The 27,713-nt window shown below is 31.0% G+C and overlaps 8 protein-coding genes across 11 annotated transcripts in view; 4 read left to right on the top strand and 4 right to left on the bottom strand.

The window, feature by feature from the left end:
- The window catches only part of Lrt (Leucine-rich tendon-specific protein), a 32,666-nt gene extending 23,481 nt beyond the window's left edge, over nucleotides 1-9,185 (top strand). The window contains exons 2-6 of the mRNA XM_070641217.1: nucleotides 6,366-7,637; nucleotides 7,731-7,938; nucleotides 8,007-8,198; nucleotides 8,262-8,402; nucleotides 8,465-9,185. Of these exons, the coding sequence (XP_070497318.1) occupies nucleotides 6,366-7,637; nucleotides 7,731-7,938; nucleotides 8,007-8,198; nucleotides 8,262-8,402; nucleotides 8,465-9,094 (2,443 nt within the window). The 3' untranslated portion in view covers nucleotides 9,095-9,185. The remainder of the gene's footprint in view (nucleotides 1-6,365; nucleotides 7,638-7,730; nucleotides 7,939-8,006; nucleotides 8,199-8,261; nucleotides 8,403-8,464) is intronic.
- Nucleotides 665-3,906, bottom strand: LOC139091240 (lysozyme c-1-like). Of its 2 annotated transcripts, XM_070641218.1 has the most exons (5): nucleotides 3,113-3,906; nucleotides 2,046-2,209; nucleotides 1,791-1,943; nucleotides 1,424-1,552; nucleotides 665-985 (listed from the first exon to the last, which is right to left on the bottom strand). In XM_070641218.1, exons 2-5 carry the CDS (start codon nucleotides 2,182-2,184, stop codon nucleotides 963-965), a joined length of 444 nt encoding a protein of 147 aa, XP_070497319.1. In that variant the 5' UTR covers nucleotides 2,185-2,209; nucleotides 3,113-3,906; the 3' UTR covers nucleotides 665-962. The 2 variants fall into 2 exon arrangements, with proteins under 2 accessions (XP_070497319.1, XP_070497320.1); XM_070641219.1 differs by lacking the exon at nucleotides 3,113-3,906 and having other exon boundaries at nucleotides 2,046-3,076.
- LOC139091425 (uncharacterized) lies at nucleotides 4,321-6,341 on the bottom strand. Its single transcript, XM_070641510.1, has 8 exons — nucleotides 6,092-6,341; nucleotides 5,873-6,028; nucleotides 5,628-5,777; nucleotides 5,494-5,505; nucleotides 5,253-5,396; nucleotides 5,106-5,194; nucleotides 4,978-5,041; nucleotides 4,321-4,885 (listed from the first exon to the last, which is right to left on the bottom strand). Exons 1-8 carry the CDS (start codon nucleotides 6,219-6,221, stop codon nucleotides 4,722-4,724), a joined length of 909 nt encoding a protein of 302 aa, XP_070497611.1. The 5' UTR covers nucleotides 6,222-6,341; the 3' UTR covers nucleotides 4,321-4,721.
- A 566-nt stretch (nucleotides 9,186-9,751) lies between the features above and the next one.
- pds5 (cohesin associated factor B pds5) lies at nucleotides 9,752-14,358 on the top strand. The gene is made up of 7 exons (XM_070641358.1): nucleotides 9,752-10,067; nucleotides 10,145-10,345; nucleotides 10,405-12,978; nucleotides 13,099-13,235; nucleotides 13,293-13,375; nucleotides 13,436-13,698; nucleotides 13,828-14,358. The coding sequence occupies exons 1-7, from the start codon at nucleotides 9,978-9,980 to the stop codon at nucleotides 14,110-14,112; spliced, it is 3,633 nt and encodes a 1,210-aa protein (XP_070497459.1). The 5' UTR covers nucleotides 9,752-9,977; the 3' UTR covers nucleotides 14,113-14,358.
- Nucleotides 14,359-14,426: 68 nt separating this feature from the next.
- On the bottom strand, nucleotides 14,427-16,581 carry LOC139091330 (homeobox protein PKNOX2-like). Its single transcript, XM_070641359.1, has 5 exons — nucleotides 16,301-16,581; nucleotides 15,743-16,012; nucleotides 15,554-15,681; nucleotides 15,329-15,480; nucleotides 14,427-14,875 (listed from the first exon to the last, which is right to left on the bottom strand). The coding sequence occupies exons 1-5, from the start codon at nucleotides 16,371-16,373 to the stop codon at nucleotides 14,590-14,592; spliced, it is 909 nt and encodes a 302-aa protein (XP_070497460.1). The 5' UTR covers nucleotides 16,374-16,581; the 3' UTR covers nucleotides 14,427-14,589.
- Nucleotides 16,582-16,922: 341 nt separating this feature from the next.
- On the top strand, nucleotides 16,923-18,287 carry zetaCOP (COPI coat complex subunit zeta). The gene is made up of 4 exons (XM_070641386.1): nucleotides 16,923-17,045; nucleotides 17,179-17,561; nucleotides 17,616-17,706; nucleotides 18,113-18,287. The coding sequence occupies exons 1-4, from the start codon at nucleotides 17,034-17,036 to the stop codon at nucleotides 18,158-18,160; spliced, it is 534 nt and encodes a 177-aa protein (XP_070497487.1). The 5' UTR covers nucleotides 16,923-17,033; the 3' UTR covers nucleotides 18,161-18,287.
- A 196-nt stretch (nucleotides 18,288-18,483) lies between these two features.
- Nucleotides 18,484-20,859, top strand: LOC139091436 (coiled-coil domain-containing protein 13). The gene is made up of 3 exons (XM_070641524.1): nucleotides 18,484-18,489; nucleotides 18,726-20,128; nucleotides 20,655-20,859. The coding sequence occupies exons 1-3, from the start codon at nucleotides 18,484-18,486 to the stop codon at nucleotides 20,857-20,859; spliced, it is 1,614 nt and encodes a 537-aa protein (XP_070497625.1).
- A 1,856-nt stretch (nucleotides 20,860-22,715) lies between these two features.
- Nucleotides 22,716-27,713, bottom strand: part of Lasp (LIM and SH3 domain protein Lasp) — a 29,989-nt gene continuing 24,991 nt past the window's right edge. Inside the window, exons 5-7 of one of the 3 annotated variants that reach the window (XM_070641149.1) lie at nucleotides 24,662-25,357; nucleotides 24,082-24,335; nucleotides 22,716-23,523 (exon numbers count right to left, since the gene is read on the bottom strand). In XM_070641149.1, the coding sequence (XP_070497250.1) occupies nucleotides 23,344-23,523; nucleotides 24,082-24,335; nucleotides 24,662-25,357 (1,130 nt within the window). In that variant the 3' untranslated portion in view covers nucleotides 22,716-23,343. Of the gene's footprint in view, nucleotides 23,524-24,069; nucleotides 24,336-24,661; nucleotides 25,358-27,713 lie in introns of all 3 variants that reach the window. The other 2 variants (XM_070641148.1, XM_070641150.1) reach the window with 2 other exon arrangements.

Raw genomic sequence — 27,713 nt, 5'->3', positions numbered from 1 at the left:
TAATTCAATTAGCAAAGTGCTAAAGATGAATTCCTTAACGCCATTTAATTATTTCGTTGAGTGACATGCTCTTCCTTAGTGACTGTATATAAAAAATTAAAGAATTTTTCAATCTGACACCACAGCTGTCACATTAATCCCGTAATAAGCTTTAAACGTATGATTTGCATTTTTTATTAAGTCATGAGAAAGAAACAAATCACAAAATGTAAATATATAACATGGTGATAGGCATGCAACGTGACCGTAAAGACGACTTGCCTTGCCTTTAAATTCTGTTCCCATAAAACGGAAACAGCGATTAAAAATTTTCATAATAAATTAGCAATAAAGCGTTGAAATTGCACATTTTTGCCAGTTTTCAATGACTTATTGGAAATTTGATTACATATTAACAATCAGCACAATTTAATGCTGATAAGGATTGTGGATTGAGTATTTGTGTGCTATAGAGTTTTGTGGATTATTGAAAATTTGATTCCGCTGGATTTTGGAACGTTTAAATGAGGTTATAAAGATCCAATACATTGTAGAATCTTAAAATCTTGTAAACAGAGACAAAAGGAAGTCCGAAAAACATTTTAAAACCGCCAACATTTGTGGACATCACCAAATGTCAACATTATTTTTAATTAAGACAGTGTCGAGACTGAGAATCAGCTAATTATTTCATTAAATTCAATTAATCGCTTTATTAATAAATTCTATAGCTAATCGTACAATCTCCTTATTCTTAACATAATATTATAAAACACCCACAAATAAAATGTAAGCCCAAACAGTATAAAGTATCAACAAAAAAATATAAAAATTGTCACTTAATTCTCAAATTTGTAAAGAAAAATAATAAAAATTAAAAAAAGTGAAGACAAATCCCGCAACGAACAATAAGTGTGTGTGTATATGAGTGTACGTGTCTACTGGAGTGTGAAGAAGTCATGCTGTATGTAGGTTTTGTTACTTTACTTCTTGCGCTTGCCAAAACCTTTCATTTATATGTAAAGTGTGTTTTTTTTGCGAATTTGTTTTATTTTTGCGGTTTATTTTTTTTTGGATACCAATCGATTGTCCAATTGTTTTGTTTCGGGATGTGTTATTGATTTTGGTTGTTCGTTCGTGAAGGAAGAAATGGAAACAAAAGAAAGAAGAAAAAAAAAATGTTAAATCTTTGAACAAATTTTGAATTTTAAAATTATGGCTGGGAGTAGCAACTTGAATGATGATTTTAAATCACCGACATGCTAATATTTGAAATCAAAATTCAACGTTGCCAGTCACAGCACAAAAAGAGAACATCATTTAAAATGTCTTTTCTGGCTTAATAGACAACAATAGAGAAAAACAAAAGGCGAGGAACGAAAAAAAAAATGATTGAATGATGTAGAAATTGACAACAAGCAATTCTCTATTTAGGCATACGAACATTTTGACACATCGGGTAATGGACGAGATTTGCATCGTGACATCCATCCTTTCCAACTTTTAAAACCATGTCGATTATAAATTACTTTGGCACACTTGATATCATCTTTGATGTCTTCTGTTAGGAAATCTAAAAGAATTAGGCAGGAATTAGAGAAATGTTTGTTAATTAACCTATGGCAGGCAGTAAATTGGATTTGAGATTGATTGAATCAGATACTGTCAATTTAAACTTGATTAAAACCGTACAATTTCAAATTCAAATTTCAAAACATTTGTACGGTTTTGAACAAAGCATTTCTTGTTGATTAATGTAAAAACTTCAATTATTGTCATCAAACATAACATAACAGCCCTTAAATCCTTACCTTCACATCGTATTCCACACTCCCCACCCTTCCGTGACTTCCGACACCATTCCTTTGAGTTAATTTGAAAAATTCCATAATTTGTACTTAAATTTGGTAACTCAGTAACTTTTGATGTGTCAGCACCTGATTCTGCTTCTATTAAGCATACCCCTACAAACAAAAAAATAACGAGGATGATGATGATGATGTTAAAATCCGTAATAAGAAGTTAATTTAAGGAGCAAAAAGATTTCTTAATGCACACTCACTTACAATTTGAAATGAATGTCTTGGGTATTCCACTATTAAACAATTCTTTTGCTAATTCGCATCTTGTATAGATTTTGGCATCTGTTACAGGCATATTAAAGAGAGATATGCCAAGTAATAATGATAGTTCAATGTATCTCATTTTTTATATGAATTCGATGCTCGCCCTGTATTATTTTATAAGAGTCAGTTAGTCAAATAGACATAAACAGCAATAATAATAGAAATAAAATTAGCAATAAAAAAATCTTTAAAGAATTAAAATGATGCTACAAGTTAATTAGATAGACATGAAGAATAAGAGATAATATAATGGAAGTAAACATTAGACATAGTCATTTTCTCTTTGAAACAATTTGCAAAATGATGTGTGAAGTCAATAAAAGTAAAAATTGTTCTAACTAGTAACATTCTACACGGTCATAAAAGTGAGAGAATTGACTCTCAAGTAGCGATCATATGCGCAGTGTATCTGACCTTCATAAATAAGTTTGCGCATAAGTGACGTCCATCGCAAATTGATTAGCACAAGATACCATAACAGACAAATCCAGCATGTCATCACAGTATCATGTAAGAATTCTCATTGTCTGTTTGGTATAGTTGCATTGACTTCAACATTATGACTGATTTGAGAGCACAAATCGGCTTTTTAAACCAAAATCCGGAGCCAATGTAGAACTGACATTGTGTTGGATTTAAATCGAAACTTGCACCTAGTCGGAGTCACGTCGGCTTAGGGTAGGATTTTTGATCGCTTAACCGATTATTGCTATTAATAAATGAGATTTGCTGCATTGTGCCGCTCGAGTTTCTGACTTGAAGGATTTTCAGGGCACTAGATACGAGACCGGACAAGATATCCTTTACTTAGTACCAATTGAGACCTTCTCATTCCCTTTCCCTAGTGCAACATCTAGCAGTAGACTCCCATTACCCCATGCAATACTTGAACATCATTTATAAATAACCCTACATATGATAGATTGAGAAACTTCACAAGTCAGAGAAATAGAAGCGGGAAGCGTGATAGACAAGATAAAAATAAGTAAAAACAGCAATTAAGTTACCAAAATGAATTAATTAAATTTCTATTTCCACTCCAAATATTTAAAAAGATGGAAAATTTGTTCATAAAAAAAGTAAAATTAATAAAAACACTTTCAATTGATGTAAATTATATTATAATTTTCTTCGCGGCCAACTAAACTTCAATTATCTCTCTTGGGCGATGAAGAAGAAGCCGTGTGATCAATAATTAATAATAAAAAAATTTCTTTCCACTTTCATTCAATCAATTAACACTTTTTTTTGGCAATAAATTAAATTAACACTTCTGGAGACTATTATATATTTTAGCACTAGATTACTGTACAATCATAAGGAACTTTCCTATCTATTATATATTAAGGAATATAGAGCTTGAGATTAAGGAATATTCTATCCGTTAAGGTATTAAATTAAATAACAACTGATCTCGTGAGACTTTTAAAGTATATATTTTTTGTTTGATTATCATTTCGTGTTTATTATGCATTTCCCCACATACTGTGAGTCAGTAATAGAATTCTGCTCATTTGGGTGACTGATTAATTCCAAAATTACTAAATTGATTGAATTGGGATTTACCCAAGATTAAGATTTGATTCTCTTTAGATGATTTGCTTTAAATTTAAGATTGTTTACTAATTTGCTTGAATTTTGGGGCTGGATTCTAATGATTTATCTCTTGATCAAGTGTTTGACTGAGGATACGCTCTAATAGTCATGTTTATGTTATGTCTGCTATTTAAAAGTGTATAAAGATGTTTATTGTTTGAAGATTGAAAACAATCTAAATCAAAGGGGACGAACAACTTAAAAGCGGAAAATCAACTAATTTTTAGTTTTCGTAGATAATTTGAATATGAAATGATTGTTGATTAACTCTATTTTAGAGTTTTAATATTGAAATATCTTATTGTTTGTTCAATTTAGCGATGACTACATACCGGACATCCTTAAAAGTCATAAAAATATTATTTCCAACCGATTTGTATTCTAAAGCATCAAACACAATTGGCAATGAAATCAGATTGCTTCAAAACTAACCAAACTCGATACACCCACTCACATCACATCATATCCAAGCAATTTAATATTTGCAAACTGCGTCATTAGATACTTCACAAAGAACAAAGTCATTCAAACTTGTTTTATTCATAAAAATAACAACAACTTTAAGTTTATTCTCTAGATCTCTCTGGATTGCTTTGATTAAACTGTAATCAACACTCACTTCGTATTGCGAAACTTGCATATTTATTTATTTACCTTATATTTCCATTCATGAAAAAAAATTATACATGTGGATAGTTTAATTCGAATTGAGAGTTTGCGGTGTGTATACATAGATGTTTGCGTATCAAATCATAATAAATAATAATAATAAAAGTATGAATCGTGTATGAAAGGAACACAGAGATTCTCAATTAACAAGTAAATTGTTTTGTTTGTATGAGGAAGTTCAGAATGTCTGCGGAATTTTATTCTCACAATAGATTTGTGTGTCTGACACTATGTGTGTATGTAGTTCAGTCGGGGGAATTCCTGGTTGTAATTGAATGATAAGCTCTTGACCTCTGTGTTTATTATGAGTTACTGAGAAATTCTAATTAGTTCTTTTGTGATAAGCCGGCTTTATTTATATTGACAATTGATGAGATTAGGTAGCGCATTATTCTTCTCAGTCGTACTTGTCGATTTACATCTGTTGAGCCATCCCTTCCAAGCTTTGAATCCATCACGTGCAAAGATATCTTTTGCGCATTTTATGTCGTCTTTTATGCTGTCATTCAATAAATCTAAAAATAAATTATCGGAAACATTTGTCTAGTCTTGCTCAATATTGACTTTGATGACTAATGTTTGTTTATTATTCAAATTGACCTTATACCTGAACATTTGATATTGCAAAGTCCGCCTTTTTTGTCTTTACTGCAATAATCTTTGCTGTTGATCTGCATTGTATAAAGGTAGAATTAAAGTTTGGAGGGACGAACAGGAAGTGGAAGGGAAACTTACCTGAAATATGCCATAATTTGATGATTTATTCGGCATTTCCACGACTTTTGAAGTATTCATTTGACTTTCCGCTTGTGCCAAACAAATCCCTAAAATTCAATTAAAATCAACCCCAAATACAGTCAAGGAAGGAAGCAACAAACTTACAATGTGGAATCAAATGCCGTTCAATACTATTAGAACCCAATTCTTTAGCAAGTTCACATGACAAGTAAATTTTAGCATGAACTTGAACTTCGACCCATCCGATAAGAACCAAAACAAATGTGACCGCTTTCATTCTCGCTTTTTAATAGACTGACGTTAGTTAATTTATTTTTTGGAATATGTTTTTTTATAGATTCACCAATACAAAAAAAGATTTTTAAATTATATACATTTTTTCAACCTTGCTGAATCACTTTTTTGGAGATTTTTTCATAATGATAATGGTAATAATACAATACATTTCAATTAAATTTAATATCTTTTGAACATAACAACAGTGAATCACTTGTCGCGTGTATACACATTAATGTCCACAATTGATTAGATTGGGAAGAAATTTTAAAGGATCTTTTGGATCATTGCTTTTGCATCGTTCATTCCATCGTTGCCAGTACTTGAATCCGAATTGTGATTGAATCTTTATAGCGCACTGTATGTCATCTGTTACTTTTGGGTCGACTAGTTCTGCAAAGAAAAATTTAACTGTCATTTCAAATTTGAAAAATATTTCAAAACCGTTTTTTGTATGGTTTTCAAAAATTCAAAACAAGATTTCATACTTTCGCATGGCAATTGGCACTTTCCACCAGTTTTAGAGTTCTTTCCACACCATTCTTTGTTTGGTATTTGAAATAATCCCAATTCCAAAAGTGTAACTGTTCGATTGTTGACTTTTGACGTCTCCAAAGAGCTCACAGCCTCTGCTAAACAAACATCTGTGCCAATGAGATTAAAGCCGTAAATTAATAATTTAATTAATTACCAATTAATAGTATTACAATTAGAAATCAAGGTTCTTTGAACACCGTTTTTCGATAATTCTCTTGCCAATTCACATCGACCGATATTCCTACATTCAATGAATGTAAACAGTATGAATATTATACTAACGAGGAATAATATTTGCATATTCACAGCTTCACGTATCAAACAGAATTAAAACGAAGTCGAATTAATGTTTTCTTTAATTTTGATAAGAAATTGCGATTGCATGAAAGACTGTGTCTGTGAATTAAGTAACTAATTGTTCAATATTTTTCTTCTATTCCACAGATATTTCATCATATTTTGTAATATATTGCTGCTTTCGGCACTAGAATATGAAGACGATAATGGTTATCAGCAAATATTGAACAGGCAACAACATGCGCAAAATAGTTCGGTACTGATAACAAAATTACTTAATATTAATCAAAGAATTTCATCAACATTATCTACAACGGAAGCGCCACAACATGGCTTCAAAATTAACCAAAGTTTAGAATTAGAGAATAGTAAGCAACAAAAGAATGAAGACCAAAGTTTTAATGTTAAGATCTCACCAAAGCCTAAATATGTTAATAAGAGTCCTGACAAGAAGTCATCGCTGATTCTTCGGAAGAACTTGAGCTTGACACAATCGAAACTTGTTGAGGATGGAAATTGGAAGTGTCCAAATATCACAGACAATCGAAGTCTAGAATGTGGATGCGATGTGCCTTTAACTCTTCGATGTTCAGGAGCTGATGTGCATTCATTGTCATTAATTGCTGACGAAATAAGGAAGAGCACCTCAATTATATCCATTCTCGATTGTACACTCAGAAATGTCACTGTACTTAATGAAGCAAGAGTCTTTGAAAATGTCTCATTGACTGGACTTTTCATCTCATCTGGAGAAATTAAGCGACTTCATAGACTTGCATTTAGTGGACTTAAGACACCTCTACAAATTCTCGGATTACCAAATAATGCTCTCACATCTGTGCCATCAAGTAGTTTACAACAATTGACCTTACTCGATCGTCTTGATTTGTCCAATAATGATATCAAAATGCTGTCATCAGGTGACTTTATAGCACTGCAGAAATTAACATATCTGGAGATGAGTGAGAATCAGATATCGTCAATATCGCAGAAGACATTTCTGCCATTGAAAAATCTAGTCACATTAAAGTTGAATGGAAATAAACTCGGTAATTCACCAGGAAGCTTAAAAACTCTCGCTGAATGTGTTAATTTGCGAGAATTAGACCTTAAATCTAATTTAATTAAAGGTTCATTAAGCTCTGAAATGCTCCCGATTCTCAAAGAACTTGAGACACTGAATTTAGAACGGAACTCATTCTCGAGTGTACAGCGTGAAACTTTTAAGAACTATCCAAAACTGCTGTCACTGACACTAAATCACAATCAAATTGATGTCTTAGCTGACGATGCATTTTATGGACTAAATTCACTTCAGAAATTAGATTTGAGTTATAATGGAATTGTTGCTGTATCTGAAGGTTCTCTCAAGCATATGAATCGGCTTATTCTCCTTGACTTTACACACAATTTCTTGAGGTAAGTACATGACGTCATCTTGTGCATTATCATCTATTATTTCAATCAAGTAATCATTGAATAATTAAAAATTTTAAAACTTTCTCTCATCAGGGCAATTACGGCTGACATTATATCACCTCTTCCACAACTAAAAGAGCTTAGACTTGATGGAAATGATATAGCTATTATCGAGAAGAATGCATTAATATCAGCTAAAAATTTGAAAATCCTCTCATTACGTGATAATCCACTGGCATGCGATTGTAAATTACAATATTTTGCTGAGTGGCTGTCAAATGCAACTCAAATTTCTGCAAATGTAATGTCTTACTTGCTGCTATTTTTCATATGAAATGTTCTTCATTAATCGTGTTATTTTTTTTACAGGATTTAATGGCATTTTGCAAGACACCGCCTTTCCTCGAAGGTGCTCAGTTGTCACAGCTTGAAATTGAGAAGCTTACATGTGCTGAAGTTAATCATTTGGAATCAGACACGGATGATCGGATTATGCAACAAATTAACAGCATTTACAGCGATTTTCTCGACAATTTTACACTTGTTAATTCAAGTTACAATGTGAGTCATGACATGCTTACTTAAATTAATTTTATAATATAATTAAATATATTTTTCTAACAGATTAAGTTCCTAGACTACAATTTCACAAATCCAAACATTCTAAATCTCAATTGGTTGATTCATCTCAAGAAGACCATCGACTTTCATTCATTAGTCGTGTTTGAAGGATCAGACATAAGAATGCGACTTGATAGAACAATGGTAAATAAACAAAAATATACGATAATTAAATAAAAATAAACAAACATCTCATCTTCTCACAGGTCTCATATCGTTCCATCATGTCACAATCAGATGATGAAGAATTTCTTGTGTCAATTCCGCCAAAAGTTCCACTCAATTTAGGAAATTCATATGAATTCTGCATGATATTTTCGGAAGATAATTATCAATTCTTTGTCGGCTGTTCAAGTAGCTTCTTATTAATACCACAGCATGTAGTTACAGTTGATTTGAATTCAAGAGTAATGCAATCATCAACCCACGAATCGGACATAGCAAGCTTTGATGTCATATCTAATAAAAAAGATGAACAAATTTATATGAATGACGATACGATGAGATCAACAAGTTACTCGACAATGAGGAATGAATTTAAAAATGTCAAAAGAATCGATCCTATAAATGAACATGATGATTCTATTGATGTGTATCCAAGTGAAGGATATTACAATACATTATGGCCTAACTTAAGTCTTAGCTTTTTAATTATTTGTATGTCTATATCTATAATTTATATTTTATGGAGTAAATATCGTTATTATTATAAGCACACAAATCATTCGGACAGTAGCATATCGCCCTCGTACTCAGATGATTCCATTAATACACAAGCTGAGGAGGAAACTCAAACTAATAAATATGTAAAATTGCAAGCTACTACTGCACTTTAGCAAATTTTTTTGTGATTTATTTTTAACGCTAATTTAATGATTGTAAAGAGTCAATAGATGTTAAGGACAAGATATGTAAATTATTAAAATTTGTTTATTATTATTTTTGTGTAAATAATATGAATTTAATTAATAAAATGTTTGATTTTTATATTTTTATGAAAAATTCAGCTCTTTTCATTGCATTTCTGTACTATTTCAGATTTCTTCCTATTACTACCCATGTGTTGTGGTGAAATTCGATTTTGTTTGGTGAATTTATTTTAACGGTTTCAAAATATTTGAAAGTTGCAAAATAATTTCTTTTGAAAAATTAAAAAACCGTTAAAATAGCATAGCAATGTTTACTTAATGTATTACAAAACCATTGATGAATATAAGCATACAGATATGCTTCATTAAAGTTTCAATGAATGACTGCAGTATAATTAAAAAAATTATGTAAACTGTAAAATTTACAATCACTATAGCATTGATTTTCATGTTAAATGTTGGACAGCAATATTGAGAACAATATTTTCACATAAACTGCTGCTAAATAACAGCACTACCACATAATACTGCAACTCAACACGAGGAGAAAATCCACCAAAAACATTAACGGTCGTTGAAAATTTGAAAATCCATTGTGGATGAACAACAATTGTTTCCGCAGTCGATATTCCCCTAAAACTTTGAAATCAAAGCAAAAAAAATAAAAATAATTAAAATCCTATTATTTAAGGCAAAATTTAATCAAACGAATGTATGAAACGTATTATTGTGGACTATTAGTTAAGGAATAATCATTGATCACATGAAGAAGTGTCGTTTAAAAGGAAAAATTGAGGATTCTGCGGCAAACAAATTTGTTTATAGAGTTTTCTAATTAAATGCACTAAAAATGACCACAGAAAAGAATATATTGTATCCAAATCAACTGAAACCATGTTCAGAGGATCTTCGGGATGATGAGCTGGTAAGAAGGCTCAAGGTAAGTTAATTTTCTCATGTTTATTTTGCACAATAACAAAGTTTCTAAACAAAAATTTTTTTTGTTATTGCACAAAGGCGCTATCATTAACATTACAAGCTATGGGACAAGATGATGAGAATTTCTCAAAGTATACACCGTTAGCATTACATTTAGTCAAAGACTTTTTCCTAAATCATGACTCAAAAGATGTTCAGCTTCTTGTTGGATGTTGTATTGCTGATATATTGAGAGTTTTTGCACCGGAAGCGCCATATAAGGAACCAGAACAAATTAAAGTAAGTCAAAATGAATGGCATTTATGTTAATTTTATTAATAATTATTGTAATATTTTAGGAAATTTTTGAATTTCTAATTCGACAATTAAATGGACTTAAAGATCCGAAAGATCCAGCATTTAAGAGATACTTTTACTTGCTCGAGAATCTAGCTTACGTAAAGAGTTTCAACATGTGCTTTGAGCTTGTTGAAAGCCAAGAAATATTTTGCTCACTATTTGGTCTTATGTTTAAAATCGTAAATGACGAACATAGCGCCAAAGTTAAATCATTTATGTTGGAAATATTAGTTCCACTACTTGCAGAGTCTGATTCAATTTCGAATGAATTACTGGATATTATTTTGATCAATATTGTAGAGCCTAATAAAACACAAAAGAAAAACGCTTATAATTTGGCAAAGGACTTGATTATGAAGACAACAGATTCATTAATGATGTATATTCAAGCTTTCCTAAATGAAGCTTTGATGACTGAAAAGCCAGATAAAATCTATCAAAGTACCAAACGAATCTATGATCTAATTTATGAATTAAATGTTATTGCATCAACATTACTCGTTTCCGTCTTACCGCAACTGGAATGTAAAATCAAATCAGCAAATGAAAGTGAGAGATTAAAAGCAGTTGCATTATTGGCGCGAATGTTTAGTGAGAAAGATTCAAAGTTGGGAAAACAGCACACAGCACTACTTAATCATTTCCTTGGACGATTTCTTGATATTGCTGTTGCAATTCGTATAAAATGTGTACAAAGTACAATGCATTTTCTTGTAAATCATCCAGAATTACGTACAGAAATCATAAATGTATTAAATGGACGTCAACATGATTCAGATGAAAGCGTTAGATATGAAGTAGTTAATTCAATTGTAGAAACTGCTAAACGCGATTATAAAATTATTGCAGAGGCTGCTGATTTAATGGCAATTTTAAAGGAACGTTCACAAGACAAAAAATTCAAAATACGACGTGCTGCTATGAATGGATTAGCCTTGATCTATAATGAGCATCTAAAAACGACATTAGCAAGTGAATCACCGGCAATATCGCCATTAGATTCAGCTAATTGGATACAAATTAAAATATTAAATGGATATTATCATGCAACCCTTGAAGATCAATTATTAATTGAACGACTATTAATCACGAGTCTTGTACCCTATACATTATCAGCAAATGATAAAATGAAGGCTCTCTATAAATTATTAGCAACAATTGATGATCATGCATTAAAAGCTTTTATTGAGCTACAAAAGAATCAAATGAAAATGCGTAAAAATGTCCTTGACTGGGTGAAGCTACATAAACTTAAGGAAACACCAGAGACACAAAAGGAAATCACAAAGAAGATGAATGTCCTGTTAAAAATGTTCCCAGATCCATTAAAATCTCAAGAATATATCATAAAATTTTCAGCACATTTGCGTAAAGATAAAGCCATTCTTAAAGATATGGATACAATGTTAAGACGCGATGTCGATAATAAATCATGTGCTGAAGCAATGTCAAGTATACTTAAAAAACTCGGAACTCCAATCATGACCAATATTTATTATAATACTGTAAAAATTATGTTAAGTCGAATTGCGAGTGTCATGATTGATCGTGAGAATATCGAGGTATTAATTCAGTTGATTGAAGGACAATTGCATTTGGCAACAAAATTACAGAAAATTGATGATGATGAGAATGAGGATCCAGAGATTGATGCTAGAAAGACAAGTAATGTCTTACTTGAGAATCTTAAATTACGTCCTGAAGACACCAGCGCCAAAGGTTTAAATCTTTTAACCGTCTTAATTTATCTATTTCCTGCACATTTCATACACGAATCTGTTTTAAGATCATTGATGAGTCTTTTGGGTAGTTTTGAGCTTGATTATGTATCAGCGAGTGTTTTTAAGGCACTAACACATCTCGGACGTTTTAAGCCATTGATTGAATCACATCTGGAAGTGATGGAAGATTTGGCGCCAATTTGTAAAGAGTTTGCTACTAATGGAACTGCAAAACAGGCAAAGCATGCAATACGATGTCTTTTTGTCAATTCTAATTCAACAATGATTGAGAAGGAGGATGATGACTCAAATGGAAAGAGGATTAAGAAGCATATTGATGCTATATTTCAAGAAATTGTCGATGAAACTAATAAGAATCTTCAAGCTGATTGTGAGCATTATAGGACAGCAATTGTTGCTTTTGGACATATTGCGTACAATCTACCCGAACGCTTCAATATTCCCCTCAAGAATATTGTGTCCAGGAAGATTGTAAAGGATTTATTAATTGGTGATATTCCAGAAAATATTCATGACGAGAAGCCTGAAGGTGATTGGTGTGAGGAGGAAGACTTACCCGAAGCAATTCGGTGTCGAGTAGAAGGACTGAAAGCAATTGCACGTTGGCTTGTTGGCTTAAAAGACAACGTTGTGGCTGCACAAAAGACTTTTCGGATGTTATGTGCTTTTATAAGTAAAACGGGTGACATTTTAGATAAAGGACAATTGAGTGAAGCTGAAAAGGCTTGGTTGAGAGTTTCGGCTGGAAATGCCATGCTCAAAATTTGTGAACAAAAAGGAGTTGGTGATGAATACAATGCTGAACAATTTCTGACATTATCAACGTTAATGGTGAGTTTCTATGATAATTTAACGGATTTTTAAAATTTGAATTGACTTAGAAATTTTCAAAATCTTAAAAGCCGTTATAATTTGAATCAATTCTAACGATTCATAAACATTATTTTGCAGAACGATCCAGTAGTACAAGTACGTGAGCTGTTCGTGAAGAAGCTTCATAAAGGACTGTACAAAGGAATTCCTCACAAATGTTTGCCACTTGATTTCATGGGATTTTACGTGATTTGTGGACGAGAAAGTGATAGAAAGTAAGTATTAACGTCAATCCTGTAATGAGATTAATTAATATTGTTTATTATTTGTAGATTACGAGAACAAATGAAGAACAATTATGAGATTGACGTAAATCATCGAAGGGAATATGTAAAGACTTTCTCAAGCGGTGGAAGTAAGGCACAATTTAAATACACAAAAACATGCACAATACTGATTATTAATTTAATTCCAGTGGAAGGCGCATTAGCTCAATTAGCAAACATTTTACCTGATCATATTTTGCCATTCGCAATAACAGTTTTGGCCCATAGTACAATACTGCAGGATAGATGCAACGTTGAGCAGCTAAAGATTGCTGAAAAATGTCTCAATTTCATACTTGAACCACTTATAACGAATAAGGAAACATTTTGCTTTAGTTTATACACGAATATGATACAGAAAATGAAGAATTCTAAAAGCGCCTATCAGCAACTAGATAATCAAGTTAATGAAGTAAGTGATTAGAACTTTAAAATTAATCCCTAGATTAAAATATTAAATCCTGAGATTAAATTCAAAATTTAATCCAACGGTTTTTCTAAACATAAATTTCAAATATTTATTAACCGTTATTTATTGCAGAAACTATGGACACTTTGTGATCTTTCCCTACACATAATCTTATCGAAGCTAAAGAGTGTGGATATGCGTGAATATACGCTAGATCAAGTGCACATTCCACGCATGTATTTCCAAGAACAATCGACAGAATTTGAAAATAAACGTAATTATTTATCAGACGAGTTTAAGAGCATCTCAATGCAGGCAGATGATGGAGAGAATTCAAATAGTATTTCGGGACCGTCAGTAAAACGATGCGTTGATTTACCAACGCGAGAAGCCACAAAACGATTAAGGAATGCTTGAGAATATTATTTTAATTATTTGATTTAAGAATAGTTGCATAAGTTCGATTTAATTTTATATTTAATTAATTTAATTTTAATGATTTTTATTTTGTCACACTGTACGTTGTACACGATTTTTGTAGAATAGCCATTTTCCTTACTGTCCTTAATGTCTTTATTGTAATCTTTTTTCGCACATTTATTTTTAAATTTTCATTTCACTTAATTTAAGTTAATTAAAGGAACTTGTGTTTACTGAAAAAAAAATGAAATAAGAAGAATAAAAAGTCAAGTTTTATTATGAGAAAATAATAATTATATTATATTAAATTGTATACATTAGATCTCAGTACACGGTACTAAGGAGGAGTTAATTTAATTTACAAAAGTTGTGTATAAAAAATCTCAAAAAAAAAAAATTAGAAACATAAAAATCTACAAAAAAATTTTTTTTAAACAGAAAAAATCCTCCGAACTTTATTTCTTGTTGCCTGTTTTATGAATTCGATGAATCGATGAGTAAATAAAGACATTTAGAATTGTTAGGATCACGTATGACACCTCGTACACGAACACTATTGCGAGAACTTCCTTGTTGACTAACTGTTGGAACAACTGGCACTGGAACTTGTTGAATTCTAATTGGCGGTGTGGATTTTCGACGAGACTCACTTTGGAGTTGATTATAGCGGGGATGTGAAATGCTAAAATAATCATTTGACGTTGATGCTTCGGACATAGGCACGTATTTATGTTCTTCAATTTCAATTTCATCGTCCGATCTGTAAGTCAAAAGGAAATGATCGATTAAGTTGACATTTTATGTAATTTGATACTTTTGGCTGCTGTACAGCATTTGAATAAATAAGAATGTAAGGAACAGAAGCAGTTTGGTTTTAACATTAAAATTTGTAAATTTAACGAAAGTCATTCAGTAAGCCATGACTTCAATTCAGTCTAATTCAATTTGAATTGCAGAAATCCGTTAAATTCTTGATTCAATTTTGAGTCATAAATTGTACATTTATTAACTAATTCAGCACAAGTGCTAGATTTAACCTTTTATTAACAAACTTGCGCTTCTTGTATTGACGCTTTGGCATCAATTCTTTGTCAACTTGATTATCTTGATTCTTGACTTTATTGTATTTGCGTTTTGGCTTGCTAACAGCTGCATCGCTTCACAAAGTTATGTTAATTAAAGAATTATCACATCAAAAAAAATGATCACTTACCTATAAATTAAATTATTTTCATCATAATCATCGTTCGACATCTTCATTTCATTGTTTTTCATAAAAGCAAGAGATCCTGACTGTACGTCAATTATTTCTGGTGATTGATGATGCTCGTTATTATCCATTTCGTCGTCTTCGACTTCCGTTCCCTTTGAATGATAAAACTCAAATGAGATATTTTTGGAAAAAAAAAATCAATGTTAACTATGATTAAATTCTTACCGAATCTTCAAATTTCATCATTTTTAAATTTTGCTTCATTGTAGGTGATAGCATGTGCGGAGGAAAAGTGTCGTCTGATAAATGCTTCCCTTTTCTTGATATCCTGTATTTATTTGGGTCATGTCCATCTGTAAAGCATAGATCCAGCATAACTCAACATGAATTTTAATAAAATTGCAAATTTTTCACCTTTTCGGATCATTTCAGGCAGAATCCTTCGTCGTGCATTTATAAACCAATTGCAGACTTGCAGATTCGTCAGTCCAGTCTCTTTACATAGCATAAACTTCTCTTCCTCTGTCGGATATGCATTGAGCCGATGATTGTATAACCAGTTCTTTAAAACATTTACAGCTCTTTTTGGAAGTATTCCTCTACGCTTTCGATATGAATCGTTTAGTTCCACACTGACCACTTCTTCACTCATCACTTCTAATTCATCCTCATACTGTCTATCATCTAAAATGCAATGAATTTTTATGAATTATATCAATCAGGTTTTATACAGTCAGCCATTTTTTTCCTGTCAATCATTTTGATTGAAAGTTCAGCTTTATGGACGAAAGCAGTCGCGAGAATAATTATTAAAAAAAATACTTTTGTCGGAACTGCTTTTGGATGTAATTATTGAATGTATAGATAAATTTGAAGGATGTCATAAAAATGTCATGTCAAAATCAAAAGAATGTCACATAGATGAAATGAAAACAAACATTGAATTATTAAATAATTCATAGTTAAACTTACTTTCTGCAAGCATTTTCTGTTGCATATCCGATGGCAAAATAAAGGGTTTTTGATCTAATTCACTGCTCGACATCTTTGCTTAGAATTTTTATTTAATTTTTTCATTAATCAATTTTCGTCACAATTTTATCAACTTTTGAGCATTTTTATAGATTCTTAAAAATTTATCGCTAATTTATTATCGTTTTGTGTGAGTACTTTAGTTATAGACTGATTTAAAATTATCAAATTAAAATTTTATGCTTTAATTTTAGATATTTATATGAGAAACGTCATTTATGCACTGACATCGTATTTAACGTCATTTTTGTTTGTATCCATACAGTCAGGTGCATGAAAACTTTGTGATGCGGTACTCTTTGTTGATATTCAATCTGATCATGCGAAGTACGGATTGATTTATTGTCACGTGATGGATTTTCATCAAAATTGTTGTTTTCGCATCTAACTGTCAGATTTTATTTGAATTTTATGAAAAATTTGCATCAAAAGATGCAAAAAATTCAAAATTTTATAGTTCGTTAAAATTTTGTTGATTCTATTTTCATTAATTATTCTATATTCCTACAGCTATTTAATCTTAACAAAATAAAATGAAAAAAAGAAGATAAACAAAATAAAAATCCACAGATACAAAAGGTTTAGCAGTCACTGGATCATGAGCATTATATTCAGAAGGAAACTTTTCGGAAACTTTGTTTAGTAACAAATTTTATTAAATTAATCTAGCAAAATGGATTTGTTGGTAAGTTTTTGTACATTAATCTTATCTATTACATCATAAACTACCAAAACACAATGAAAAGTAGCTCAATTTTAAGCTATTTCAAGAGATATTAGTATGATGATGTGGCTAACAAAAAATTTCATAATTTTAGGAACCAACATTGTACACAATTAAAGCTATGGTCATCATGGACAATGATGGAAACCGTATTCTTGCAAAATACTATGACAAAAATGTATTTCCAACTGTAAAAGAGCAAAAGACGTACGAGAAAAATCTCTTCCAGAAAACTCATCGTGCAAATGCATCAGAAATCATTATGCTGGATGGACTTACAGTAGTGTACAAAAGCAACGTAGATCTATTTTTCTATGTGATGGGCGGAAAGAATGAGAATGAACTCATCTTGTTGTCAGTATTAAATTGCCTTTTTGACACTATTAGCTTAATTTTGAAGAAAAATGTCGAAAAACGGGCATTACTGGATAATTTGGATGTTGTTATGCTAGCTTTCGATGAAATTTGTGATGGAGGGTAAGACTGCATGGTTAATAGTACTTACAGTGACTCATAATTTGTAATTTTTAGAATTATTCTTGATGCTGATCCAGCGAGCGTACAAAAGAGAGTTGATTTGAGGAACGACGAATTGCCACTTGGAGAGCAGACAGTTGCACAGGTAACGAACGCATTGCACGGGTTATTTTGGTAGCTAATTTGAGTGCACATCAATGTTGTGACATTATGACAATGAAATTATTAGCAATCAAATTTATTTGTTTAATAACTTTAAATAAGGAACAAAAATTAAGCCTGCCATAAAAAAATCAGTGATAATAATTATATGTATAGCATAAAAGTTTGACATATCAGCAATATCACTTTAATTAGCACCAAAATATTAATTGTATTCATCCCACTCATTGCATTTAATGCAATTAATTATGTTAACATCCCCCACAAAAAAAACAAGCTTAAATGTGTTAATAATGAAATTGAATTAAGATGAGATTATATCTGTGACTGAATTTTATTTATAAAAATCCTATTACATTCACTCATAAAAAACAATGTCTAATTTTCAGGTATTCCAAAGTGCAAAAGAGCAACTGAAGTGGAGTCTTCTAAAGTAAATAAAATCTATCCGAATATCATTTCCAATCTTTATTAAGCATCTATCTGTCTATAAATTTTTAATTACTTGATATATTATTGTGAAAAATAAATTTTAATAATTTTTAAGCTCATTAAAAAAAATCTAAGCAAGCTTTGGATGGTGAAAAAAATTTAATTAATTTTCAGAAAATAGTTTTGTGCTCAGTTAATTTATTTTGTAAAAAAAATGTCACAAATATCGTACTTGCCGCATCCAGAAGATCCTTCTCTTCTTTCTTTTCACTCAAATAAGTCGACTAAATCAAGTACTTACGATGTTCAGACTAAATTGTCTTCAAAAATGGAGGTAATTGACATTTTCGTTGACGCTGGATCTTTAAAAATTATTAAAAAAATAACGAAATTTGATGATTCAAATTTTAACAGTTTTCAAAATTTTGAATTTGAACTTAAGTTAAAATTTAAATTTTTGAAATACGTTGAAATTTAAATTTCAAAGAACCGTTAATACAATTTTGCTCATCTAGTTTTCTGTTCATGAAAATCGGCATTAACTAAATAAAATGTGATAAAATCTTCCAGAAATTATCACAACGAAACTTAAAACTGCAAGAAAAACTAATGAAAAAAGAAGAAGAGGTGTTGGAACTTCAAGAAAAGAACGATTCTCTCGAACAAGCTTTGACATCATTAGCCGTTGAATGCTCGCCAGTCTCGGCTCAGAAGATTACTGACTTAAGCAAGACAAACCGTCGTTTGAGTTCCCAGTTGAACTTGGTCAAGTCTAAGAATCTTGATCTTGAGGATAAGAACCAAAAGTTAGAGGAACTGCTCAATAAAAAAGACAAACTTTTGGAACAATATGAATGTTCAAAAGATCCAGAACCAGTGCAGCAGTCAGAAGTACAAATATTGACAGAAAATTTAGAAAGAACCAAAAAGAAACTTTTTGAGGCATCAAATTTCAATCTCCAACTCAAGAATGAGCTTAAAATAGCTCAAAAATGTCTCCAACATGAAATTGGAAGTGACAACATCAATTTCTCACAAATTCTAAACTCAACTTCCAATTGGCGTGGACGTGCTCAACAGATTCAAATGCTTCAGTCAAAAGTTGCAGAACTGAGGGACAAATTGGAAAATACTGAGACTGATTCCTTTGATGCCAATACAATGTCACTAAGACGCATTGAAAGTGCTCGTCGAATGGAAATTGACTCATTGACAAAAGAGCTTGATGACTGTAAGAATGAACTTGATGATTTGAAGCATAAAGTGTCAGCATTGAAGATCCGGAACAAGAATCTTTCAGACGAAGCAAACAACTACAAATTTAAGACACTAGAATTAATGGAAAAGTCAAAGAATGACGACGACTATGTCAAATGCTTGAATGAGAAAATTTCAATGGTTAAGTACGAGTATGAGCATAAAATCACTGAAATGGAAAAGGAAATGACAAAAATGCGACAAATGAGTGATGATTCAAAATTGGAAGTGAAAAAGCTTCAATGTGATTTAGAAAATGCATCACAACTATTATCAGATAAAGACCGAGACATTTCAAGTCTCAAAAGTCTTAATGAAGATCTCGAAAATAATCTCCGAAATATATCCGGTGATTTTCTCTTCTCATGCCGTAACATGAGTAAAAGTGATTACGTTAATTTGATCAGCACACTGGAACAAGAGAAAAATCGTTTATTGAATATGATTGAAGATCTAAATAAACGTCTCAACAAGCAATCGCTTTTGGAAAGTGATCAGCATGACATGATTGCAAAGCAGCGAGTCAAAATTGCACGTTTGGAGGCAAAATTAAAGGAACTGGAGAATGAGAAAGAAGCAATCAAGACGAAACATCGTCGTGGAATAAGAATTAATGAATATTCGCGATCAGTCAGTGGAATGAATATTAATAATAATCGTCCAGTGACAAAATCAAGTGAACGGCTTACATCTGAAATTGATCGTCTAAAATTAAAGTACGTCCAATTGATTATAAGTTTGAATTGGGTTGTTTTCATGTGACGTGACGTGTAACATGTGTTGCCGGCAACGCAACTTTGCGTCTTGTCGCTAACACAACGACATTGCAAATACGTTGCGTTGTTCAATTTGAATTTGTTGTAAACACTAACACTACAAAAGAAAATTGTCGAATTTTTGATTTGCTTAATTTTTTACGTTTAGTTGAGTTTTGCTAGTACAGAAGCACTGTAAATGCTTTATTAATCACTAATCAAATTAGTTAAAGCTAAAATATTAATGTATCTATTGATATTTGTGGTAAAAATTTGAAATATCAATTTTACGAATATCTTTGTTTGTGTTAGTGTACAAAACTTCGTATTTTGTTGACTGTACTCTGTATACGAACATCCTATACATCTTGATAGGATCATTAGCTTAATGTAAACAATCCAAAACGTCATTTGTGAACAACCCAAATTCCTAAAATCATAAATTTTAATTCAATTAAGTTGATATCTTTAGTGAAATAATTTCCAGACTTGAATATGCAACAGAGCGTATAGACTATTTTGAGAAGAAGCTTCAATCGCTAAATATCGATCGAGAAGAAGATTGTCAGAAATTCCTTGACATTATGGGCAAGTCAAAGGAATGCTTTCAAAGAATCTTCAATGAGACGAAGGATGTGACATCCAGCTATGCTGATACGACTGTTGAGACCATGGATGATGCTGGAAATTAAGAATTAAACACAGTGAGGCTTTATTTGTTCAACAATTATTTATTTATACGAATGAATTTATTTGTCAATGTTTTCGAATTTATAGCAAAAAAACATTAAAAATTTTTCATTAATTTTTTTTCCATTTATTTTCGCTAAAATCGTTTACGTTTCGAATTTGATAATGTATATGACGGCATATATATATTTATATATAAAAAAATTATTAAATTAATTAATTTACAATTATTCTCTTTCTCGCTCTCTCTTTCTCTCTCACTTTCAAACATAAAGTTGTGTATCATTAATACTTTGCAATGAGCTTTAACTTCTACTATTTTTTTATTTATTAATAATATATATTTTTTTTTATCTTCTTTACGTGATTCATTTTCTATTTCAAATGGAAGGAATTCGTTAATTAATTAGGAAGGAGATGGAAATAAAGAATAATAAAAAATATATAAAAATAATTTGCCATTACGATTAAAAAATGCAATAAATTCTACTATATTTACATGTGAAAATAGCTTGCCATTTTTTACTTTTTGTCTCTCGGATTTTAATTAAATTTATTGAAAAATTTTCTAATTGACATTATATTTAATTTCGCACTTATCACCACTTCAAATTTTTTCTTTTAATTTATTTTAGAATAACTTTTTTTTTTTTTATTTGTTTCATCAAAATTCTCAATGGAAAAATATAATTTTCTTTTTTATTTTTTGATCGATTAATTTAGCGATATAACTAGAAAAAATGTCTCATGCAGGTAGATAGATAGATTAGATTAGATTTATTAGAAAAATTGCCAAAAGCGTGGAAGTTTACAAGAAATTTAGAATAAAATTTTGTTATATTTATTTCTATTAAAGTCTCTAACATCATTGTTGTGTAAAAAATCGTGTATTATACAATATTTATGAGGGGTTTTCAAGGGCTAGTAAGTGCTCATTTTACACGATTATAACCTTTTTATTTTCTTAGATAACTCGAAGCCAGAAGTTGACATTTAGATTTGTTTAATCGGGTTTTTATTGAGATTTTGTAACGGTCAATAATTTGAATTCAATAAATTTTGAATTTTGAAAGCTTTACAAATGTTTTGTCAAATTGGATGGAATTGTATGGTTTTAACATTGTATTCTAGATTCAAAAAACTTGTAATTTTCAAATTGTTTCGTTAAAACCTTTCAATAGCCCGTAAATTAGAAACATTTGTATTGTTTTACAATTTAAATTGATTTTGTAAAACCATACAAATCTTCGAATGAATTGCAAACAATTGCTAGGTTTTTGAATTTCAACAACTCAATGTTCAAAACTCATACAATTCCACATTGAATTTCAAAACATTAGTAAGGTTTTCAAGCTCAAAAATTTGAATAATCCGTTAAATTTCCTATTACAATCTTGGCAGAGTTGCTACTCACTTCACAGTTAATTGCTACTTTGATTATTCTCATTAAAATTACTATTTTTTTATTAATTAATTTTATCATTTATTTTGTGACAAGAATTCATATTGTACACAAAATGACACCATTTGGATAACTTGATGGATTTTACATCTAATATAACGTTTATGTTCGAGAAAACATTAATTAATTAAATTTTGGGGTGATTATTTCCAAGTAACAACTCCGAATAATTGATAAAATTTTACTCTCCATTAATTGTACTTCCAATATTATCTTGAATATGCTGTGTATGCAGTCATGCTTTAAGTAGAATATATTGAAACTTTAATAACTTTTTAAAAAGTGTAAAATTGACTTTCAAAACCAGAGTTGCGAAACAGGCATCTGTCGCAGACAAAAACCGTACAATTCCTTACTAATGTGTATGTTTTTTCTTATAAAACCATACAAATTATCAAGACATTGTACGGTTTTTATCTATGCCTGATGCCAGTTTAGCAACTCTGAATCAAAATCATTTAAAATTATGAAAAATTTGCGAAAAGTAAAATGAAAAAATCGGATTAAAAGTTATTTAGCACATCTCATAATAGTCTTTAAGTTATTAAATGGTAATTATAGATTTATATTCTCGCAACAAATGCATATTTAATTAATTAGATGTTAGATAATCGTTTATTAATTTGTAAGTGCACTTTTTTCAATAAGAAAAATATAATGCAGGTCGACGTTACTTGTTTTTGTGAATGAAAGACACTAAACAGATGGAAATATATAGAATTAATTGTTTTGCTGGATCTGATTTGAGCAAAAAAGTTTCTCAAATTGTCCGTTCACAAAGTTAAAAAATTTCATTTATGTTGCACTTCTAATTTCTAATAAACTTCACTAGATTAAACCTTTTTTTAACTTCAATTAATTATTATACAAAATTTATAAAGCATTTAGGGGTTATTAGTTTATAAATAAAGTTTCTCTCATTTCTACATCCTTAACTTCATCATTATCGGACTGAAAGTTGTTAGTAAACTCATAAAAATTGACAAAAAAATGTTTTTAAAATAAAAAATAGGATGGAGCCTTCTTATATCATAACTTGCTCGATGTAGTTGGCCGGTAGCATTCCAATTTTTCCCGTACGCTCAACTCGTCCCGTCATCCAACCAGCGTCAATTGAATTAACTTCAAATATTAAATCGCCTTCGGAAAAACTAACTTCATCGGAATCTTGAGCTTCATAGTCATAAAGTGCTCGATACACTCTCTGAAATTGGATTTGTAATGCATGATAAGAGTGAACATTTATAACAAATTTAAATAAAATGTCATGCAACGAGGTAAAAAAAGGTAAAACGAGTAAATGCAGTTCTAGCATGCAAGTGACTTCTAATGTGCAGTTTTTGACCTTGGGATAGGTTTGACTGATAAAACTTGATTACTTTGTGGTTTGATGTTTAACGGATTTTTGAAATTTAAATTTTGATCCAATGTCAATTAAACATGTGATTTTATCATGGAAAAGGATATTTTGGCGGGAAAATCAGGCAAAAACACATTATTCGAGATTAAAATTCAGCAGAGATAACATCAAATTGAAGAGTCATTGAATCGTCATATTAAGAGAAGAATAGAGGAATTGAAAATCACAAAAGAAATCAGTCAATGAGACAAATTGGAAGTAAATAAAAGTTATTCTCAGTAGAAACGCACATAAAAAAATAAATGAATAATTTTTTAAGGTCTACTGCACGACAAATCATGCTGCACTAATTTCATTTCTACATCTACGACTACCAAACAGCACACTCACCACTTTGCTCACCGATTTAGTTTGTTGCTGTTGCTGCTGCTGTTGTTGTTGTTGCTGTTGTTGATAAAGTTGTTGTTGTTGTTGAGCCGCCAATCGTTGTTGTTCTGCATATTGCCGCTGTTGTTGTTGGAGTTGTTGTTGCTGCTGAATTTGCTGTTGCTGTTGAATGTATTGTTGTTGTTCAGCAATAGAACCGTAATAACCATTAAGAGGATCAATGTCATTTACGGAACCAATTCGTCGCTGTTGCTGCTGATGAGCTTGCACTAAAAATGATCAAAATTAATTGGAATAAATTAGATGTGAAAAATATGTAAAATTATTCAGTTACGAGAAGAATATCCATCATCTTATTTAATTAAAGAAATTTTGCAATTGCCAATTAAGCGAGAATAACGAATACGAATAGCAATGATTATTGATATTACTTGCTTCGACTTCTTTTTTGATAATAATGCAATTTTGTGCACGACAAAAAAATTACAAATAATAATAAGGAACAATTGGAATGATAGACGGGATTTGGTTAAATGAATTAATTGAATCTGAATAAATGTCAGTGATATTTAATGAAATTCTATTGTCTACTTACTCGCAGCTCTATCAGAGCTGTAAATTAATGTTTGGTTTGGTCGTGTCGTTTGTGGGACATTTCTAGGACTATCGGTCATTGGATCATAATCAGATATTTTACCAACTCCACTTGATCCATTCTGATGATGATTATTAAACTGATTATTATAATTCATTTGTTGATTATAACTTGTTGTCATTTGATTCGGTTGTGGATGTCCATATGCCTTTTGTGCTGAATTATTATTATATGTACTTTGACTCATTCCATTGTGATTTCCATTATTATTTCCATTTGGTCGCATTTGATTCTCATACTGATCATAATATTTCTGTTGTAACTGCTGTTGCATTTGCTGTTGTTGATTTGTTGTTGTCGTCGACGACATACCAATTGGAACTGAAGCACCATGAACTACATTATTTCGCATTTGTTGAACATTATTTCCATTATTTGCATTATAATTTTGAGGTGGTTGCTGATATTTTGGATTATTATTAATCACATTATTATTTTGTTGTGGCGGCGGTGCCGTCATTGGCGGTGATGATGACGGTACATATTGTTGACTGTTATTATTTGTATAATTATTTGTTGCATCAACTGACGAATATGGTGAATGTGTTGGCGTAATTTGCTTATCAACTTGCGGTGGTTGATAATGAGGCATTGATTCAGCAGCTAACGTTTCAGAAAAGTATTCAGATTCATTTTCTAATTTCAATAATGATCGCAGATGGGATTTATGAGAAGAGATTTCACATACAGGAATATCAACAACAACAACAAATAAATTATATATAGTAAGTACATAATACAGCAATAATAACAACAACAATGGTTAAATAAATTAGATATGGATGATGAGGTGTGTATGTGTAAAAATGATGATGTTGATGATGAATACACCAAGCGCGAGACAAGAAATACACGTACATAAAAAGAGAGGAAGCATAAAAAAATATATAAATCATTAGTTTTCATTAAAATTAGCAAAATTAAAAGAACTTAAGAGTAAAATAATAATACAATAGCGATAATAGTGGGTCATAGAAATGAGCTGTGTCTGTTTCTAGAAATTATTTCGGTAGATGCCTCAAAAATGATTATGAGTAGCTTCGTTCCCATCATAACCGAAATAAAATGTAATAAAATGAACTCTTTTTTCTTTGTAAATTAATTATTCTTCCCCTTATGCCTTAAGTCGAGGAAAAAATGGAACTAAAGTACATCTATTAAGTTCATTTTGTAAGTTAAATTATAAATATTTGTGTTTTGTCTGACTACGACTTTGTTTCTCAGGATGTGACTTGGTTTTTTGTAAAATTACATGAGTAAACGGATGTTAATGATAAAATACAGAGTATCCGTAAAGATAAAACCTAAAGTGAGTAAATGGGTATGAATAAAGGGGTTTTTTCAACTGCTGTCTAGGGATACACTCATTAACTAAATTATCTAAAATTGAATTTGTCATGCAAAAAAATTTCAAAAATTGATAAAATTTAAGGAATTTTATGAATAATAATTTAAAAGCTACAAGGCATAGCTAGTCAGTCCTCGTTACTTCCCGATTCTCGACTCCCAGTTAACCCCGGTCTACCATGTATTGTCATTTCTAGAGGAACCCACAGCTTATTATATCCTGAGTCAGTGATTCTTAAAGGTTTCATTATACGACGAACTTAGTAACTAATCTAAGAGAGCATAGTGTGAATGTCACTGCCCCAGAGCATATAAACTGCCCCCTGTTAATGCTTCATGGACTTTATAGGCTTCTAACTAAGCAGTCACCCTGGAGATTAGAAATCATGAAGATTAGAGGTAGGCAATCTTTTTGCGTACCATGGCACATCTTGGTGGTGAACCATGATCAAAACCGCATAGGGCATGGTGTTCATGGCATTGCCACCACTGATGTACGAAAAAATGGAAAGGAGGTGGATATTCAAAGGTTTAGTATTTTATATTATTGTCTCGAACCCAAAGTTCTAGCCAATTTAGCCCAAATAGAGAGATTCCCTCTGTTTAAGTCCTAACCTGTGTAACCTTGATTAGATCTATTAATATATATGTATCCCATTCCAAAAAACATTGAATATTTCACAATTAGGTGAATTAGGTCAGAACATTTCCTAAAAAGATTCACAGTCCATCCAATGATCTCAATTCATCGATATTTTAAAGAGAAACTTCAAAGAATTTATGCTGAAATCATTAAAAACTCTAGTCACGTCAGAGACAATACATTATTACAGCTATACAGATCAATTGAGTGGATGATACAAACATACTCTTAATCGTTTATACTAAACGTACTTTGATGATTCATTTATGTTCCATTAAATAAAATTTGTGAGTAGTATGAATACCGGGAAAAATTATCAATTACTGTGTGTGGGGGGATATATTAATAGTTCTGGAATTTTAAAGAAGTTTTGGAATTTCACAATGTTGTGATGTATTTGGGTATAACATTTTAGAGTGAGTTATGGCTATTTATAGAAGTTGATCAGAATTCAATCAATAATTTCTTGGTTAGGGTTTCTCAGGGGCATGTTCAGAACGAGTAGATCAGTGGTGAACAACCTATGTGCCGCGGCACACTAGTGTATTGACAATTTTTGTTGGAAATATAATAAACCCTATGTCATGTGCCCTTTCGATCGAGACTAACTACCAAGGTGTGGCGCGAAAAATTAAAGGTTGCCCATCACTGGAGTAGAGGATGAGGATCAAACCTTTCCTATTTGGATAAGAATTTACTAATTTGAAGATGGGAAATCAAGGGCAAGAAGTAGGAAAAACGAGATTGGTATTAGATACTTTAAGTCGACCTTCTACATACTTTCCCAAAACGTACCTAGATACATCCCTGATAATACCTAAGTGCATTAATATGGAATTACATCAATAAAACTAATCATAATAAAAAAAATGCGCTCTAATAGCCTACACAGCAATAATTTCCTACTTAATTTGTACTTGAAGAAATTTGTAAGAATGTCACAATTGAGGAACAAGAAGAGAACAAAGAGTAAGCTATAAGAATACTTATTATTTTTATTTG

The sequence above is a fragment of the Chironomus tepperi genome, unplaced genomic scaffold, assembly GCF_022539635.2.
Source record: "Chironomus tepperi strain 1889 unplaced genomic scaffold, CSIRO-AGI_Ctep_v1 contig_244, whole genome shotgun sequence".
NCBI classification, from domain to species: domain Eukaryota; kingdom Metazoa; phylum Arthropoda; class Insecta; order Diptera; family Chironomidae; genus Chironomus; species Chironomus tepperi.
Note: the sequence above shows the minus strand (reverse complement) of the source record. Positions and strands in the feature narration are given on the sequence as shown.